General features: G+C 40.7%; 1 protein-coding gene across 1 annotated transcript in view; it reads right to left on the reverse strand.

Annotated features, from left to right (window-relative positions):
• The window catches only part of ASCC3 (activating signal cointegrator 1 complex subunit 3), a 560,609-nt gene that overhangs the window by 414,136 nt on the left and 128,457 nt on the right, over nt 1–18,016 (reverse strand). The window contains exons 9-10 of the mRNA XM_018564087.1: nt 17,610–17,810; nt 15,886–16,026 (exon numbers count right to left, since the gene is read on the reverse strand). Coding sequence (XP_018419589.1) covers nt 15,886–16,026; nt 17,610–17,810 — 342 coding nt within the window. The remainder of the gene's footprint in view (nt 1–15,885; nt 16,027–17,609; nt 17,811–18,016) is intronic.

An 18,016-nucleotide genomic window follows, 5' to 3' on the forward strand; every position in this document is an offset into this window, starting at 1 on the left:
CTACTTGTCAATTATCCAAGACCAGAATGTTAACAGCAGGCAATGCTGTAATGTGCAGTTCTGCCCAAGACAGAGGTATGCTTCACTTTCTGCAGCACAACTTCTGGTTCCTTTCTGATGGTTGATGTATGCCACGAATAACAAAAGAAATGCATTGTGCTTAATGCCAAATAAATAATAAATGACCGGTGTTAAATACATTTCTCTATCTCAAATATATAACATGTGTATCAAACAATAACACTTACCTTACATATATATATATATACATATATACACACTATATTGCCAAAAGTATTGGGGTGCCTGCCTTAACACGCACATGAACTTTATTGGCATACCAGTCTTTGTCCGTAGGGTTCAATATTGAGTTGAGTTCAATATTAAGTTGGCCCATCCGTTGCTGCTATATACAACCCCACACCATAATCCCCCCTACTTTACATACTGCATTATTGCAAGAATTCACAGGGGCCTTCTATGTTGGAATTGAGGGACTCGGAAGGCTCTTTTCGCCTACAATTTTGAGCGACTGTATAGTTATGTCATTTTCTAAGTTCCCTCCTTTACCCTCCCAAATGTGCAGACCTCTGAACACCTTTGAACACTTCTGCTCTGACTCTGGCATTTTATGATCACTATCCTTGATCTATGGCATCTTGACAAAACCAGCTGATGTTAGCCATCTAGCCTTTATCTCCCAATGGGAACAGAACTTGGAGAAATCATTCTCCTTAGAACTGCAGAAGATATACCTCTTTACCTCAAAGACATCTATAGGTACCAGAATTCAGGAGCTTAATTTTAAGGTACTTACACGACGGGAAAGCACTTTCACTCTCAGATCAGTGTTGGAGATGCGGAGTAGAGAAGGGCACTATTTTTTCACATATTCTGGTCATGCCCTAAGATGCAACCATTTTGGGATAAAGTATGAACCATTGCTCAACAGTTCACAGACTTTTCCATACCCTGGGACCCATCTTTCTTTTTGTTACATCATAACTCTATTCCTATTAAACCTTACCAGAAATCTCTTGTGGCATTTGGTGAATGCAGCCAAGTTCTGCATCACAGCTTGCTGGAGGACAGCAACAGCTCCCTCCATTTCTACGTGGTTGCATAAAGTTGAAGAGATCAACTGCATGGAAAACATGTTATATTCCCAGCAGGACTGTATGGAGGTCTACAAGACTGCCACTCTTTCCTCTTCCCGGATGAGGGTAAGGCCCTTTTCACAGAATTACCACCCAGATAATGGAGCAAAATGAGTCATTAAGCAGACTCTGATTTGTGCAAATGTGCAAAACGCCTTTTGCATGGCAATGAGGCAACATGTCTGATAAAGTATAGGGCAATTTTCAGCTAGCATATGTTTATGTATTAATAAAGCTGCAATCTCTAGAAAACGATATTCTACATAGTCCAGGTCCACTTCAAGGAAAACAAGCTTTACTATAAAGTGTACTTTCACTATAGGGTACACCAATTTTAGTCACTGTAGCTGTCCTTGTTTTAGATAGCTGCAGCTACAGTGTATGTAGTATTTGCAGCAGAAACCCTTTGGAAAACATCAGGAAGGTCAGCAAGCCTAGGCACCTCCAACAAAACCAAAAACAGCTACGTGCTGCTACAGACGCTCTATCGCAGTCTCCTGCTTTATAAGATTATATGAAAACCATATGGACACGCAAGAAAGCAACTCTCCTGTAACTGTCAGCATTGAGACCACATGGCGATCTAATTAACGGTTTAAGCCAGACATTAATGAAGGAAAAGAATGCACTAATTCTTCTGGCTGAAGGTAAAAAGTAATTGAAATTTCATCTAAAAGGCTTAAAAAGAGATTAAGAAGTTGATCAGCAGGAAGTACCACAATAAACTCAGAAAACAAAACCTGCCAAGAGAAGACTAGCATAGACACTTGATCTGAGCTCTGTGTTGGAGAAATGCTGGTCGCCGTTTAGCTATCTTGTTACGCAGAGAATATAAAAAGCCATCAGCTCAAACAAATGATATTTTAAGAAAAAACAGTGGCTGTAATTTCATGGGGAAATGAGATGGCTATTTTATGCATGCTGGAAATTAAAGACTCATTATGCTAAAAAGAAGCAAGTCAGGAAACACAGGGAAAATATGTCTCCGTATATAGATTCCAGAAGTTTTAGCACTCTAATCCTGGTTTTATAAGAGATTTCCCTTTAGATGAACACATTTAGATTTGGGTAAGCAGAAAGGTCAGCTGAAAGTCATGCTTTATTGAAGAAGAAACACTGAAGGCCTGAATCGGATTAGCATTTGAAGTACTATAGCAGTCTTTGTGCGAAAAGAACATTGCACTGATAAAAAAAAAAAATTACAGTACATACTCTGTAGACAATTCGACCGCTTTATGCCAACATGATTTTTCACTAAATGTTCTATGAAAAAATATTCTATATATCATTAAATGGTGCATGCTACCCATTCAATGCCTTGTTTGCAAACATGCAATGATATTATATTCTATCCAGCAGATAATTATAAAATGTTGTAAAGGGCATAAATACTCCCTAGTGATACAAAGCTACAAAAAAAAAATGCCATGCTCTTAGTACGAAGTATAGGTCACTGTACCCCATTACAAAATCACTGTGCATTACTTTTCTCAGTAACATTAATACCTAATGGGGTAAGCTGTGCTGCAGTCTCTCAATTTTTACCTCTAAAAAAAAAAGAAAAGGCACCCCTCCCTTTTGCACTGTGTAATTTCCTAAAGAGTAATATGCCAGGATTTATTTTCTTAGGAAGGAAAATAGTCTTGTTTGGCATAACGAAAAAGCTACATTTGTTAATAGTGTGTCTTACTTGAATGCTGCATAGCAATTTTATACCTGTAAGGGAATAAAACATGCACGGACCATTGCATTATGAGACGGGAGACGGGAACCTTTTTCCCATAAAGTACAAAATAGATTCCATTTTTGCAAAGGCAATTTTGCATGCTGCCACTACGCCATAAAAAATGTAAAAGCTCTTCACTCAACTGAGTATAATGAAATTTACCAAATAGCACAAAATGAAATAGTAAGGTTGTTCTGGTGAAATGTCTTCGGTCTGCTTACGTGTGTGATTTGTTTTAAAACTAGGGAAGCCGTAAAAGTTGGCTGTAAACTACTGTATGTCCCTTTTTAATAAACAAAGGTCGGTAACTAAAATCCATGCACCTAGACAGAACCATTTTCCTCTATACTGGCAGGCTGACTGTTCTCATATTACATGGGAAATGTAGTGCAAGCTGGACCCTGATAAATGTGCTGTAGGCTTTTCTTTCTCTTTGCAGCCAGAAAATGTATGTCTTAGCAATGGGTATTATGAAACAGTCAAGCTAAGGAGAGAAAAAAAATAATTTTTAAATTAGTCCCATTGTGTTGTGGTATTGTAACCTTTGTCTCAGAGATTACATGGCGCCCTGAGATTTCTGACACAATACTACATGAACAAAGACAAGCCAATTCAACTGACAGCCAAGAAAAAAATTCTCTGAAGACAAGGTTTAAAAACAATAATTGCTGTGTACCGTACCTGTGTTTCAAACACAGCATTTTGGTGTTCGGTTCCATTTTAACAAACGTATAAAGCTGACATAGAAGTAGCACTGTCACAATCCTGGGCAATTTGAATTCAATATATTTAGAAAAAAAAGTAATAGCAGTGATAATCTGCATCGTTATCTAAAGAATCACACATGTCCTTTAATTCAGACTCTCACAGATGAGCACAACAGCAGGTCCTACAAATCCACCTATTTCCCTTTCTGTGCCACCGTCCCATTCAAGCCTATGATTAGCAAGGCAGCCTTTGTTTTCTTGCATTTTTTTGTTTGTTTGTTTTTGGGGGTTTTTCATATTTGCGGTTACTGCAGCCTACCATTTGCTCCCCTTCTACTGTCCCTCTCTGGAGCCCTGTGTGCTTACTCACCATGAAATTATAGATAACTTACATGATGGCAGCCATATTTGCTTATTACATATGCAGACTTGTCCTCCCTTTTGTAATGCTAGATACTAACTGTGTTTTCCTAATCCTAAACTTAGATAGATAGATAGATAGATAGATAGATAGATAGATAGATAGATAGATAGATAGATAGAGATAATCATCTTTTCTTTCCAGTCTGAAAGTAATATTGGTAAAATACTGTTTTATGGCCACTAGATGGAGCAGTGGAGCATAGGAAACTCGTATGTATTTCCTATGCTCTATCTAGTAGTTATTATGTAGTGTTTTGATGGTTATATGAGTATTAGGATAGTAGTTTCATGGAGTATAGTCATGGATTGATGGGATCAATGATTATACAGCATTAGAGGATGGCAAGTGGCTACAAATCTTGGCATTCCATGAATGCTGGTTGCCATTCTCCAGTGCTGAATAATCATGGATTGCTGAGATTAGTAGACCTCTATAGCCGGTTTCAAACATTACAAAAATTAAGTCAAATCTACAATAACAGTTTAACCAAACAGAGACACCATATTTTGCTCTGGTGTTTTTGCATATATCTACTGCTAGCAGGCAGTAGATAGCAGCAAAAAGTGTACAGAAAAAAAAACCCGCTTTAAAAGCGTTTTAAACTTAACTGTGTCTTCCCCGTGCGCTCCTGTCTGAAAATGTGGAAATTCTCGGGCGGCCGAAAAGCATCTTGGGGCGGTCACATGCGTAGTTCATATTTTCGGCCGGGAGACGAGGAGAGACACAAGGTAAGCATATGGACGCTGTGCACCCGCATGCAGACACCGTGGGACAGGAAGTGCCAGCGCTGGATCGGAGACCCGCCACAGCGCTGGAGGGACAGATGAAAAGGACAGGAAAGAAGAAGAATATTGGATTAAGAAACATAATTTAAGGTAAGTGCTTACATTAACATTGGGGGGAAGCCCAGTTTATTACAGGTAAAATGTGGTCTATTTGAGTTGAAGTTTGTAAATGGCAGTAATCCAGAAATTTAAGCCATTGCTTCACTGCTTGAAGCAAAAATAAAGATTCAATGAAAGATTATTTTACATAATGAACGGCTTTGCAACATGCATATCTATATAAATTTCAAATGCTTACTTTCTCAGTCTGGTCACCTTAGGCATCCATAGTAATGCTGTTTATTAAGATGTTTTATGTATTTGGCTTGTAGAAATTAGATCTGCTGCTAATATAGAGTAACAGCTATTTCCGAGATGTGTACACATCTCAGTGGGCACAGCAGATATTCTCTGAACTCTCAATCTAGTGGCTGCGTTTTATTGACCATTTCCAAGGAAGAATAAATATTTTTCTGTCAAATAGTGCAAACAAAATATTTGTCACCCCAATACCTTAATACAGATCGTCACACAGGTCTGCCTACAAAGCACAGAATGTAGGTAACTGTTACATGCATGTGTAAAACCCTTTAGCACTTTGCTACACAGTAAATAACACATTGCTCATATCAACACCATAAACAGGAATACGAAAGCAGTAAAAAAAAAAATATTCTTAAACATTTTCTGAGGCTTAGATCACACCAGAAACTGCATCACAACTGTGTACAACTGCGATACGTTTTGATGCGTTTCCGATGTGTTTTTGTTCTGCACTAGAAAATGCTAATTAGGCATGTAGGTCACTTCCTTTTCCTGTCAGAGCATTTCCTATGCTTGTGTTGTTCGTTTGGGAGCTCAGTCATGCTTTCTTTATATGTTTGAGCAAAAGTGGACTCCTCACATTGCTGTTTCTGTACCGTGTTCATCGCACCAAAATCAGGGTTCAACTTTTCACAAATCTCCCTCCACTTGGCCATCTTCTGACGATTGTTTTTATATTGGGGATGTTTACTGTCGTACAGCAGGGGACAGTACCGCACATGTCGGATAAATTCCTCAGCATCCATCTCTGCTATTTCTCTCCACACTACAACCAGGAAGTCCCTGGATGATGGCATTCAAATCTCAGTCATTTTTTAAAACGTGCTTGCAATGCGTTCCGGTGCGTTTGAACCGCATTTTGATGTGTTTTAATGCAGTTAAAGTAGGACAATCAGTACGTTTTCTGACTGCAGTTGAACTGACCGCAATGGTGTGAATTAGGCACAAGAAAGTCCATAGGAAAGCATTGTGATGTATTTTGACTGCAGCAGTCAAAATAAACAGACTGCATCACAACTGCATATGGTGTGAACTGGCCCTTACTGTTACAGTATTATTTAGAGTGACCCAGTAATGCAACATGGTTTATTACCTGGCAACTGCAATATCCATGGTTGCTAGCTTAAAGGAATGCTACTGACTTCTGGGGTCGGAGCGTCACAGCACGGCCGCATTTTACTTGGGCTCCATGAGGCCCTATCGGGAGCAGGCATTCTAACCCCTCCAGCCCCTCTCACTGCCTCGGAGACCGAAGGGGAGGCCTTGTGAAGCTGTACTGCTGCCCGGATCCCCGTTTTTGAGGCAGAGATACACCGGAATATCAAGCACACACACACACTATGGCCTTTGCATCCTACTGTGCATGTGCAGCCTCTCGACTGCCTGATCTGTACCGCATTCCTGGGCTCTGCTTACCTCTAGCTGCCACAGCCTGCAGACAAGTGGCATTATTTATTTTACAGACTGGATTCTCTGCTGTACAGCTAAACAGTGGGGAGTGGTGAGCAGACATATTTCAGTGGTCCCTGTATGTGGTAATGTTATATCTCTGGCTCCTGTTATGGTTGAGCAACTTTTCCAGTAGCTCTTTTGTTCCATATCTACCTGAGATTATATAACAGTGCTTGTGTGCCTGTCATTATCACCAGAAGCCAAGACGGTGAGTTTATAACTTGTACCACTTCTTGTGTTGAAACACCTGAACTATAGATAAATACATTGGCAAAGCTCAACCACTGGCCCAAAGTAAACACACCACTATATCTAAATCTCAAACTCCCCATAAAGCGGATTCAAAATCTGTTTCTTCACCTCCTTATTCTCCCTCCTCTATACTTGCTTTGGATTTGCAGGAGGTGAACTTTGAGATGGATCTCTCGCAGACCCCATTTTCTCAAGTCAACTCTACAGTGGCAGAGGTTTTAAAGGTTCTTATACGGTCTTCCCGCTCTAAAGATTAGGATTACGGTCGGGTGGATATTATCTTGATGGTTATTTTTACCTAGTAATATGTGAGATTTACATTTTTCTGTGTTTTTAGTATTGCTTTTTTTTTTTCGATTTCTTATATCCTATACACATGTTGCTATGTCATATGGGAAGTTCCTATTCACTTTACAATTTGCATAAGTGTTTCTACTATGTAATAGCTGGAACTGATGTCTTTCCATACAGCTACAAAATAGTTTTTTTCTTTTTGTGTGTGCATGTTGTGATGAAGATTTTATCTATATGTGTCCTTTGTATGTGGATTAAATGGTTAAAAGCTGCCCTGCACCCCTTAGGGGTGAGGGACTATGGTATTTAAGATATGTAATGTTAATGTTTCCTTGCTACAACTATGGCCCAGTTTTGGGGGCTGGAACATGTAAACATGTGTCTGTTTGCTGCTTGTATGCCTTTTTGCAAATAAAGTATTGGCTGGACGGATCCCCTTTGGAAGTGCCTGCTTTTTTACCTATTGCTCAGTGAAGGCTCAAGCGGAAGCTTTACCAGGCATCGAGGTTCAAGCAGCAGTATTGGAGACAAAAGGGTAGCGCTGCACCATGTTTCTTCGTTTTTCTACCTAACTTTGATTTTAAAAATGTAACTTTATTCAAAAATCTATCCAACCTGCCTTGGAATCGATTTCCTCAAACACAAAAAGGATTACTGAGCTTGAACAATGAGTTAGCGATTTGGCGGACCACGTATTGGTTTCTTGGAATCAGTTGGCTGCACAATCTTACCACTGTGGAAAACAAACTTGAAGATCTGAAGAACAGAAATAGGAGAACCAACCTGTGTTACATAGGTATTACGGAATCTTTCAAGGGACCTGATCTTCTTAACTATTTTACAGTCCACCTCATGTGAACGCAAGCCCAGCCATGATCACAAACTTGAGTGAGTGAGCTCACCATCTGGGACCTGAGAGTCCAAACAAAAGAAAAAAGACCTGTCATCGCAAAATACCTTCATTTTGCTGACAAGGAAGCTATCCTTCAAACCTATTACAGAGCCAGGGAGGTTCACGTCGATGGTGAAAGGATCTTGACCTTTAGGATTTTCCTGCAGCTGTCACTCAGAAACACAAGGTGTTTGTTCCGTTATATAAAATGCTGTCTGATATACACTGAGTGGCCAGATTATTATGACCACCCCATCAGTACTTCGTTGGGCCACGAGATGACTCCACGAGATGTTGAAAGGTGATGCGGGGAATCTGACACTGCACTGTTGCCCTTCTGTTGTCTTGTACCAGTCCACTCTCCGTTCTGCCCTAACATTGACAACTCGCTGACGGACACAATTCGCACGTTCAGACCCAGATTTCCGGCTGACAGTCCAGCCTTTAAACACTAACAGCTGCTCTTGAACATTTAATGAATTCTGCTGTTTTGCTGATACTCGCTCCATGGCTCCGAGCGCCAACAATCATCCCACTTACTAAGGCTGTTAAATTGTGTTGTTTACCCATATGTTCAGAAAAAAACACTTCTACTGTCATGGTAAACCACCCTATTTCCCTATTTATAATGGTCTGGCCCTCTAGCAACTTCAGCGTGAAATTATAGCTAATTATAGCTAATTTGCCTACAAACGTCAGGTGGTCATAATAAACTGGCCACTCAGTGTATGTTGTTCGCTATACTTCAGAAATGGACAGTCTTTAACTGGGTGATGCTTCATCTTTTGCTACTTGACTTACTCTGCTTTATTGAGTTTTTCCTTGCTCCATGAGCATACAACACTTCTTTCTTCTTTAGACAGATTTGATCATCTGATCTTGAGATGGAAGTGATTCTTTATTTAATTATTTCACTGGTTTTCCATTTCCATTTTTAATTTTTTTCCTTTTTGGGCCTTTACCATAGTTTGTGTGCTTTGTTTTTTAATTCTGGACACTTTTGTTTTTGGAACAATAGTGTTAAGTTACTGTGCCCCTCTGCTTCTATATGGGTGTGGTTGGTGAATTGTTTAAAGTATAAAATGTGGTTTGTTGTTCCCTGGATGGTTGTTTGGGATACATCTTGTTTTGTATAACTTCTCTCTTTTTACGACATGTTTGGAGTTCAGAGACGGCTGGTCATCATTTCTTTGCCTTTGGCATCTAGTTACTCTTGTCTAGTGGGATTCAGTACCATGCTGGGACAGCTGGTCCCATCTTTCAGGTATTTTCTCCTCTGGACCTTCTGGCACAAACCACGCAATATATGTCACATGCCATATAATAGTCACTCCACTCTTTCTTCCTTTTTGGAGTAAGCCAAATTTTTCTCTAGCCTTTTGGACACAGTTGTTAAAAGACTGGGTGTTGCATGGTCTTGTTATTGTACGTGTCTCTTGTTGATTTTTCCACATGTAAACTACTCACTTTTCAAGCTGTCTCTAGACTTTTCCCTTTTTTGAGCCCTGAACTGTTTACATTTTTCCAAATGTACTGCTATGTCTGGAGTGTTTTTAAAAAAAACTCTGCAGTAGACTGATGCAATCCCCTAGATAGATTGTTATTGGAACCTAATCCTTCCAAAGGTACTATCTCTCAAGCTTATGTCTGTTATAGACCACATTTGATTATAGTGGCCTTTCAAAAAGGATCAAATATTTAACAGATATGTCCATTGCAGATGTTCTCCTGTCTTCCTACAGAGCTTGGAACACAATGGTGCTGAACATCTACCACGGAACCTTTACTTCCCCCATAGATCCTTTCTTATGGACCTTAGTTCTTCAGCAGCATGTCTCAAATATGGCCAAGACCCCACAGATTTGCATCATGCTACTTTGGGCCTGCTGCCCTCACATCAAATCTTTCTGGCAACATTTGTGAAATGTTATTTAGTAAACTATATACCTTTATCTCCATCTTGTGTAATATTTGGTACCTTACAACTACATGGGACCTCACATCGGGTTGCAGGAAATTATTGACCATTGTGTTGTTGTGGGGAAGAAATCTATATTCTATCAATGGATATACCCAGGTCCACCATCTTTATCCCTTATATGTATCCCATTATTTTAACAGGTTTTTTTTACTGTTTTTAATTGTTGTTTGCTTTCCAAATGGACTGGGTTGAAACAATGCTCCAGAAGGAAATCAAAAACACAGAAATTGTTTGAAGTCTGTGAGTCTTTTATTGATACTTTACAGGTCGGGTTGAAACATGGCTTTTTTTTTAGTGTTTTGCTCTAACCTCTTGTTTTACCATTAGAATGTTATGTAATGCACCTCCAAATTCAGTTATGAACATTTTCCATAATGTCTGTATCTTTTTATTTGCCCATGTTTGCCTGCGTCCCTGAGGTGTTGATTGGCCGCTGCCACACTCCATATTGTTTTTTTGTCTTATACTTGGCTTTTTTATTTGCACTGACTGTGTTTGGTTCTTTTGATGTGCCCCTCTTCCACCTGGCACCTTTTGTATGTTTCTTTTGTTGGAATTTTTCTTACTGTATGATAAATACTGGCACAAAACTGTCCCATCGGGTGGGAGCCCAGCGCTGCCATGGAGTATAACCAGGAAAAGAAAATTACGGTAAGTATGAATACATTTTCAGTTTTCCTGGCCATATCCATGGCAGCGCTGACAAATGGGGAATACCCAAGCCACAGAAGGGTGGGAACAAAGAATAAAAAAGGAAGCAAACAACCATAACCCATGCAAAAAAATTCCTTTATTTGTAGCGATCTAATGGCGAGAGAGCAAAACGCTCCTGCCAAACTGGTCATTAAAAGCAGCTCTGAAGTCCAACCGGTAATGTTTAACAAAGGTAGACTTGGAAGCCCATGTAGCCGCTCTGCATATCTGGTCCGCCGGCACCCCAGCCGCAGATGCCCATGAAGAGGCCTTAGCCCTAGTGGAGTGAGCCTTGATGCCCTCTGGTGGAGACAATCCTGCTGCTTCATAGGTGTTAATGATGGTAGAAACAATCCATCTGCTCAAAGTGACCTTAGTTGAAGCGAATCCTTCCTTCGCCCCCCCCTGGGATAATAAATAATCTGTTGGATTTCCGCCAGGGACTGCATCGTTCCACATAAATGTGCAAACATCTGACTAAATCGAGAAATCCGTCTGGCCCATGAGAATGGAGAGCGGGCAAGACGATATCCTGATTCACATGAAAACCGGAATGGACTTTAGGCAAAAATTCCGGTACTGTCCTCAAAATCACCCTATCTGCTTGGAGTTAGGTTGCTCTTCCCTACATTCAACAGCCATTTGAATCTGGTGAGGGTGCTGATGGAAACTTCCCTGCTGCACAGGGCCTCCCTCTCCGATCCTGCCAGGATCAAGATATCGTCCAGGTAATGGAATATGCCCACACCCTGTTTCCGGATCTCCGCAATGACGGTGACCAGAATTTTCGTGAAAGTCCTGGGGGCCGTGCTTAGACCGAAGGGCATTGCCCGAAACTGAAAATGTTTGTGGTTGACAAAAAAAGGTAGGAATTGTTGATGATGTGGGGCAATGGGCTCCTTTCGATTTGGGGGTCAAGAACAACCGGGAATAAAAACCCCGGAACTGCTGCTCCTTGGGGACCTCCACAATGGCAGCTTGGGAGATAAGAGAACTGATATAATCCCACAGAACTTTTCTTTTCACCTGACACCTCAGCAGTTCGGTTGCGACAAAAATGCCTCTTGGGGGGCTGGAGTGAAACTCCAAACAGTAACCCTTGGTGACCACCTTCCGGACCCAGGAGTCTGGAATGTACAGTTCCCAAAGACTTGAGAATAGAAGCAACCTTGCTCCTACCCTTATGTCTCCCGGAACGAAACCTTCATAATGCATGCTCAGACTTACTGGTGCCTCCACTTCTGCCTCTGCCATTTCTGGAAGGGCCGAAACCTCCCCTCCATGCTCGAGAGCGGGAGGAGTCCCTACCTGGCTTGTATGATCTGGAGTCCCGAAAGGAAAGATTGTGCTGGCGAGGCCTCCGATCCCTGTAACTCCCCCTGCTTCTTCTGTCCTGATGAAGCATGGCCTTCCTGCTCTCAATGGGCTTCTTAATGTAGGAGTCCAACTCTACGCCAAAAAAATATATCCCCCTGAAATGCCAGGAAACAGAGGCTGTTCTTAGAGGAAGCATCTGCGCCCCATGATCTCAGCCATAGAGCTCTCCGGGCCACCACTGAAGACACCATCCCTCTAGCCAATGACTGAAGAAGATCATCCGACGCCTCTGTGGCAAAGTCAGCTGCCAACTTGGCGTCCTGTATTTTACTCAGTAGCCTGCGTCTGCTCACGCCTCTCTCAATGTCATCCTCTATGTCCTCAAGCCACAGCCTTGAAGCCCGAGATACAGAAGACAGGGCCACCGCCAGGTGGAGGCCCATACCCAAAGCAGTGTAGGTTTTTATTAGGCTATGCTCCATTTTCCAGTCCATGGAGTCCATAGAGTCCGTGTCCCTGATAGGGTAGAGACGGGAGAATCGGCCCTCAGACCCCATTCGTTTCTCCGACTTATCCCATTCGTCACTAATAAGCTTCTTAGTGATCTTGCTCACTGGGAAGGATGACCTGCTACGTCGCAGATTTGCCAAATGTTTGCTTGAGGGGGACAAGACCTCCCCCTCCTCCTGCATGCTTAGCGTTTTGCGTACCGAAGCTATAAGTGCATCCACCATCTTGGGTTCAAGGGATGTTGATTCCTCCTGATCCGAAGGAGAAAAGTATTCGCCATCAGATGGAGACATATCCTCCTCAGTCCCCACTGAGGAATCATAATGAGAACTGGCAGTTCTCTGCCATTTATGGGAATGACTGGCCTGCTTCACCCCTTTAGCCACAGCCTGCTGTATAAGTTCCAAAATGCCCATAGAGGCGTTGGAGGGACCTGCGACTTCGCTAAAACAAGCCTGGCAGAGCTTTTCCCCGACATTGCCTTGCCATCGCAAGCGCGGCATCGGTCCGACTTGCCCTTTTTTTTTCCCCGAAGATGCGGAGGACTGTAACTCCACCGGGCTAGGCTCTCTAGATCTGGACCTACGAGGTGAGGAACCGCTGTCCATAATGTCTCAAAAGAGCGCCGAAGCCGCAAACGCCCATTCCAGGATTGCCCTCAGTTCGGCGTCCACAAGCCGAGAGAGAGAGCCGACCGGCAGAGAGAGGAATAGCGAGGGGAAGCATCCAGTTGCTGCTGGGACAGGTAAGGCGTCCATAGCCACCAGAGCCTACCTCTGTCCGTTGAAGTTTCACGGCTCCCATACCATGGCCGCTACCCCTCGGGTCACCGCTGGCCTCTTGCAGGTACCGGGGACGCCTTTCAACCTCCTCAAGGGGACACCCTAGCCCGGGGTCGAGACTTGAGAGCCTCGCAGGGGAGAGAGGCTGAACTCCCCCGTGGCAAATCACCTTATGTGCAAAACAAAATAACAAACAAATGCAAAAAACCTCTTTCCCTAAGAAAGAACTAAACTACCTGTCCTAGGGGGGACAGAAACAAAAAAAGACAGGGAACTCAGGTTAAGGAGGGGCTTATATAGGGCAAAGGGGGGTGGTTTTAATCCTTTTTTGTTCCTGTTACCTAGGGGAAATAGGAGCTAACCCATTTGTCAGCGCTGCCATAAAAGCTCAATATGGGGAGAAATTTTAAAATACAAACATAAGGGTTTCCTCTAGGAAGATGTTTTCATGTATGTTAGGAGGTTAGAAGTGTGACAAATCTATCATGCTAACATCCAAAATTAAAATAACTGGTTTGTATAAGATAGGGATGCACTTATACCAAGTACCATACTCGGTACAAGTGTAAATAAATACTTTTACAGATACTTTTCGAGCTCCAAGACTATACTAGAGAAAAATTCAAAAGTTAGGAGGTAGCTGTCATTTATAAGGAGCACTCAGAGCTCATGGAATTTATACATCTCTGTTTTAATGTATGATTTTGTTTTTATAAATATAAAGGGATGCACCGATACCATTTTTTGCAAGTACTGATACATTTTTGTTTATTGTCATGTGACAGTTTTTCTAAAACAATACAGACTAATGATTTCAGGACAATGGTGGAACGCCAGAGCTGGGTCCCAGCTGCAACCGCTGCAACCCTGGTAGTTCTCATGAAAATGCCAAGTATTGGCACGGATATCTGAAAAGTATTGTTGCATCCCTAGTATAAGACAAATGTTAAAATAATGTGTAGTTAAGGGAAGTTTTAAGTTTAGTGTGATAAGTGTGTCCTAGACAGGAAGTGAATCTTATCCTTTTCAAAAGTGGTAAAAACCTGAAGGAGGTTTTAACTAAAGCCAACTCAAGTAATAATTGGCAATAAAGTTCTTATAGGAGGTTATAAGTCTACCATGGTAGAACACATACATACATTGGTGAGTTTACAAAAGTGTGAAATTGACAAGGTAAAGTAAAACTAAAGGCACACCTTGTTTTTAGTTTTGGATATAGTGGATTGGGATTATAACACCTGTTTTTATTGCTGTATGTGTTCCCATTAGGGGGATTCACATAACCATTAGCACTGAGAGTAAAAATGAAAGAATTGAGTTATCACCAGAACAGGAATCGAGGGGGGAATCTTCCACTTGGGGCACTAGTTTTGGTGACCCTACTGACTATCAGGGATGCGCCTCACTTTTAAGGAATTTCTTCTCACTCACTGCTGAGGCTATAGGACAGCAAGTGAGGGAAAATATCCACAATGGGACACAGATGGGGGAAAAAAAACTGACAGGAGTTAGCAACAAAAATGCAGTTAAGGGACAAGACAAAACAACAATAATCAAAACGTGAGAGGAATTTAGATCACAAAGATAGAACCAAAATAAACCAAGAACACATTTATCCTCCAATTATGTCAATGATAATACATTTCTTTTTTTTTTCATTTACGGGGATTTGTTACCACAAAATATACAAACTGGGCACTACAAGCTGGAATAAATGGGTGATTGCATACCCCTTTTTCTTTTTTAATACTAAGTTTTTTAGGGGCTCACAGGATGCACATAGGTGGGGATCAGAGGATTGTTTGGTTCAGTCACTGGAATGTAAAGGGACGTTACCGTACTACCTTCTGAAACAAGTTTACTTTAAAATCACCAAAGACCACACTGCCAAAAATCTAACGCGATTAATAAAAGTCTTGACGGAATTCTGAATATATGTCAAGGTTTGCTTTTGCACGTTTCTTTAACTAAAAGGTTTACTAACAATCTGCACTTGCCTTTGCAGTCAGTTTTCAAACAGGCAGCTTTGGTTTGAAAACAATTTCGCTTGAACTTGACTCCTTTGACTTAGCTAACCGGTGAACTGGGTTGATCCAAAATTCAATTATTCAAATTCTCCAAGGTGATTTTGTAGTGGTTCATTAATTAATAATAAAACATTAAATGTAGAGATATAGAAACAAAACTGCAGACAAAACAGCAGACTGCTCTAAACTACATGAATAAAGACTGCTCAGGGATAAGGCCATATAAGCTACATATGTCTTGATGACAGGATAATAATTCTATGCATACGAAGTTAAGGTAGCAAAGGTTGCAAAAAGTTAACAAATCTTAGAGACAAATACAATATGGGATTGCCTAATTAAGGTATAGCCATGAGAGAGTGGCTTAATGAATACTTCATCTCAAGAGCTAGGCTGTATTAGCCTTATAACTCATCTTAATCATAAATTGTAATACAGGCTCAATAGGCAATATACACAAAGCCAAGGTGAAAAATTAAAAGCATAAAGCAAAAGCCATACATTTCACCTTAGCTAAACTTACCTGAGTCCGTAAAATTTCACCTTTTGACAACTGCATATCACCAGTCAGCTCTTTCACTGTGATACCCAATGGCTCTAGACGCTTGCTGAAGTAATTTGTCATCTCAGCTGCCAAGGCCTTCATAGGTGCTACATACACAATCTGTACAAAAAAGGACACCAAGTTGATAAACGAGCAAAACTCACAATTTCATTTGTCCCAAAGCTACCAGTACAAATCACAATTTATTGTAAAATATGATTCCAAGCACTTACAGTGAAAAATCTTAATAGTGATATATGATAAGTTGTTAGTTTTGCTGGATAAGTGTGCAGCTCTTTAGAGGACAATGGATTTTGTTTATATAGTCTCATCACTTTGAAAATTGGTTCTGCATCAAAGCTAAATGCATTTTCATAGCTTTTTCACTTGGGTAATAAGATTTTCAGAACACAAATAGGGATTGCTATTATAGTAATGAGCAAAATCAAGCAGCATCCAGGAGCATTATGTGATTAGGACTAACTAATACCCTTAAAAACTTTATATTTACTTATAAAAAAATGTATATTACATGGGAAATCTCCTATCAATTAACATTACCATAAAAAGGTTTTCTTTTTTAAATAAAAAACATTATTGAAACAACACTATCATTCAGCATCCCTTTCCACATACAAAGAGAGCACATGATTTGACTCAGTAGTGCATGTTGTCCATCATATTCATATAAAAGCATCTAGGCATATAATTTGCTAGCAAGAGTGTCCATTAGCGAACAAGCCTCCTAAGGTGTAGCAGTGGGGCTGTCCTGCTTTTCAGTTACGAGAATGCTACCAATGAGAGGACATTCACTGTCCATGTTTAAACACAGGTTAAAAAAAAATGCTTCAATTATCTTTTAAATGTAATTTTAATTGCAGCACAAGTCCTTTAAAATGGAGATCCAGAATTGATCTATGTTTAAACGTTCATGGGGTCAGACTGGTTAAATGTATCTATGCATGTGTCATATCTGCAGGGTCACTGAGGATACTAAAAAATCACTGTATTAGTCTGTGCTACATAGAGTCAGTGATGCCCTCTTCTAGGTGCTGCTGGAGCGACTTGTCATCTGTACACTGAACACAGGGAGTCACTTTCTCCGGTACCTCTGCCATTCAGAAAATGGCTTGTATTTTTTTAAATAAATGCAAGACATTCTCTGATTGGACGAAGCAAAGAGGGGCAGATGATGTTACAATCAGAACCTCATCAAATCAGAGAATACTTTGTTTGCACTGAAAAAAATGCAAGATGTTTGCTAAATGGCGGAAGTGTGAGAGCGAGCAACTTTTTTGTGTTCAGTGTACAGACGGAAAGTTGCTCGAGCAGCACCAGCATCCCCAGAGGCCCTCTGAATGTGACATATGCCTAATTACTCTAATGTAACCAAGTTGGGCCAATTTATGTTTAAAAATAGATAATGCAAGGAGTTCAGCTTTAAGTTGTCTGGTTCTAAAACTTCAACAGACAAATGGAAACATTTCCTACACCCACATAGCACCTGGCATTCCCACCAAATAAACTCATACAGTAGGTGTGCTGTTTACCAACAGATAGTGTTGACTGCATATTACACATTGTGTATTACAATAAACAGCATAAGCTATTTACTAAAGGTCTCTGTATAATAGTTCCAAAGCTTTGTATAAATAACACATACATTGCTAACACTGGCCAGACTTTTTAAAATGAGCAAATACCTTAAATGCATCCTTTTTAATGACACCTTGTTGAATATTTTGGCGGATTTCATGTAAGACCGTTAGCATGGCAATGTTTGTTTTGCCTGCGCCAGTTGGTGCAGAAATGAGCATGTTTTCATTGGTGTTATAAGCGGTCTCGAAAACTATTGACTGGATCCGGTTCAATCGTTTTATTCCTTTAAAGACCACTTGTCCAATCTTGAAATGGGAAAACACACAATAATTAGAATTAAGAAAATACTACCTCAAGCACAATATGAGAAAATAGAATACACATGCTAAAGCCTATACGCTTGTGAGTTTGAGAAATAAAGCAACAGAAAGTGAGAAAAAAAGGTGATGAGCTAATCCATGTTGTAAATCCAATTAAAAGAGTGTAATGTGACATTAAGCTTCAACAGAGA

This window comes from Nanorana parkeri, unplaced genomic scaffold, assembly GCF_000935625.1.
Source record: "Nanorana parkeri isolate BGI_ZX_2015 unplaced genomic scaffold, ASM93562v1 scaffold723, whole genome shotgun sequence".
Lineage (NCBI taxonomy): Eukaryota > Metazoa > Chordata > Amphibia > Anura > Dicroglossidae > Nanorana > Nanorana parkeri.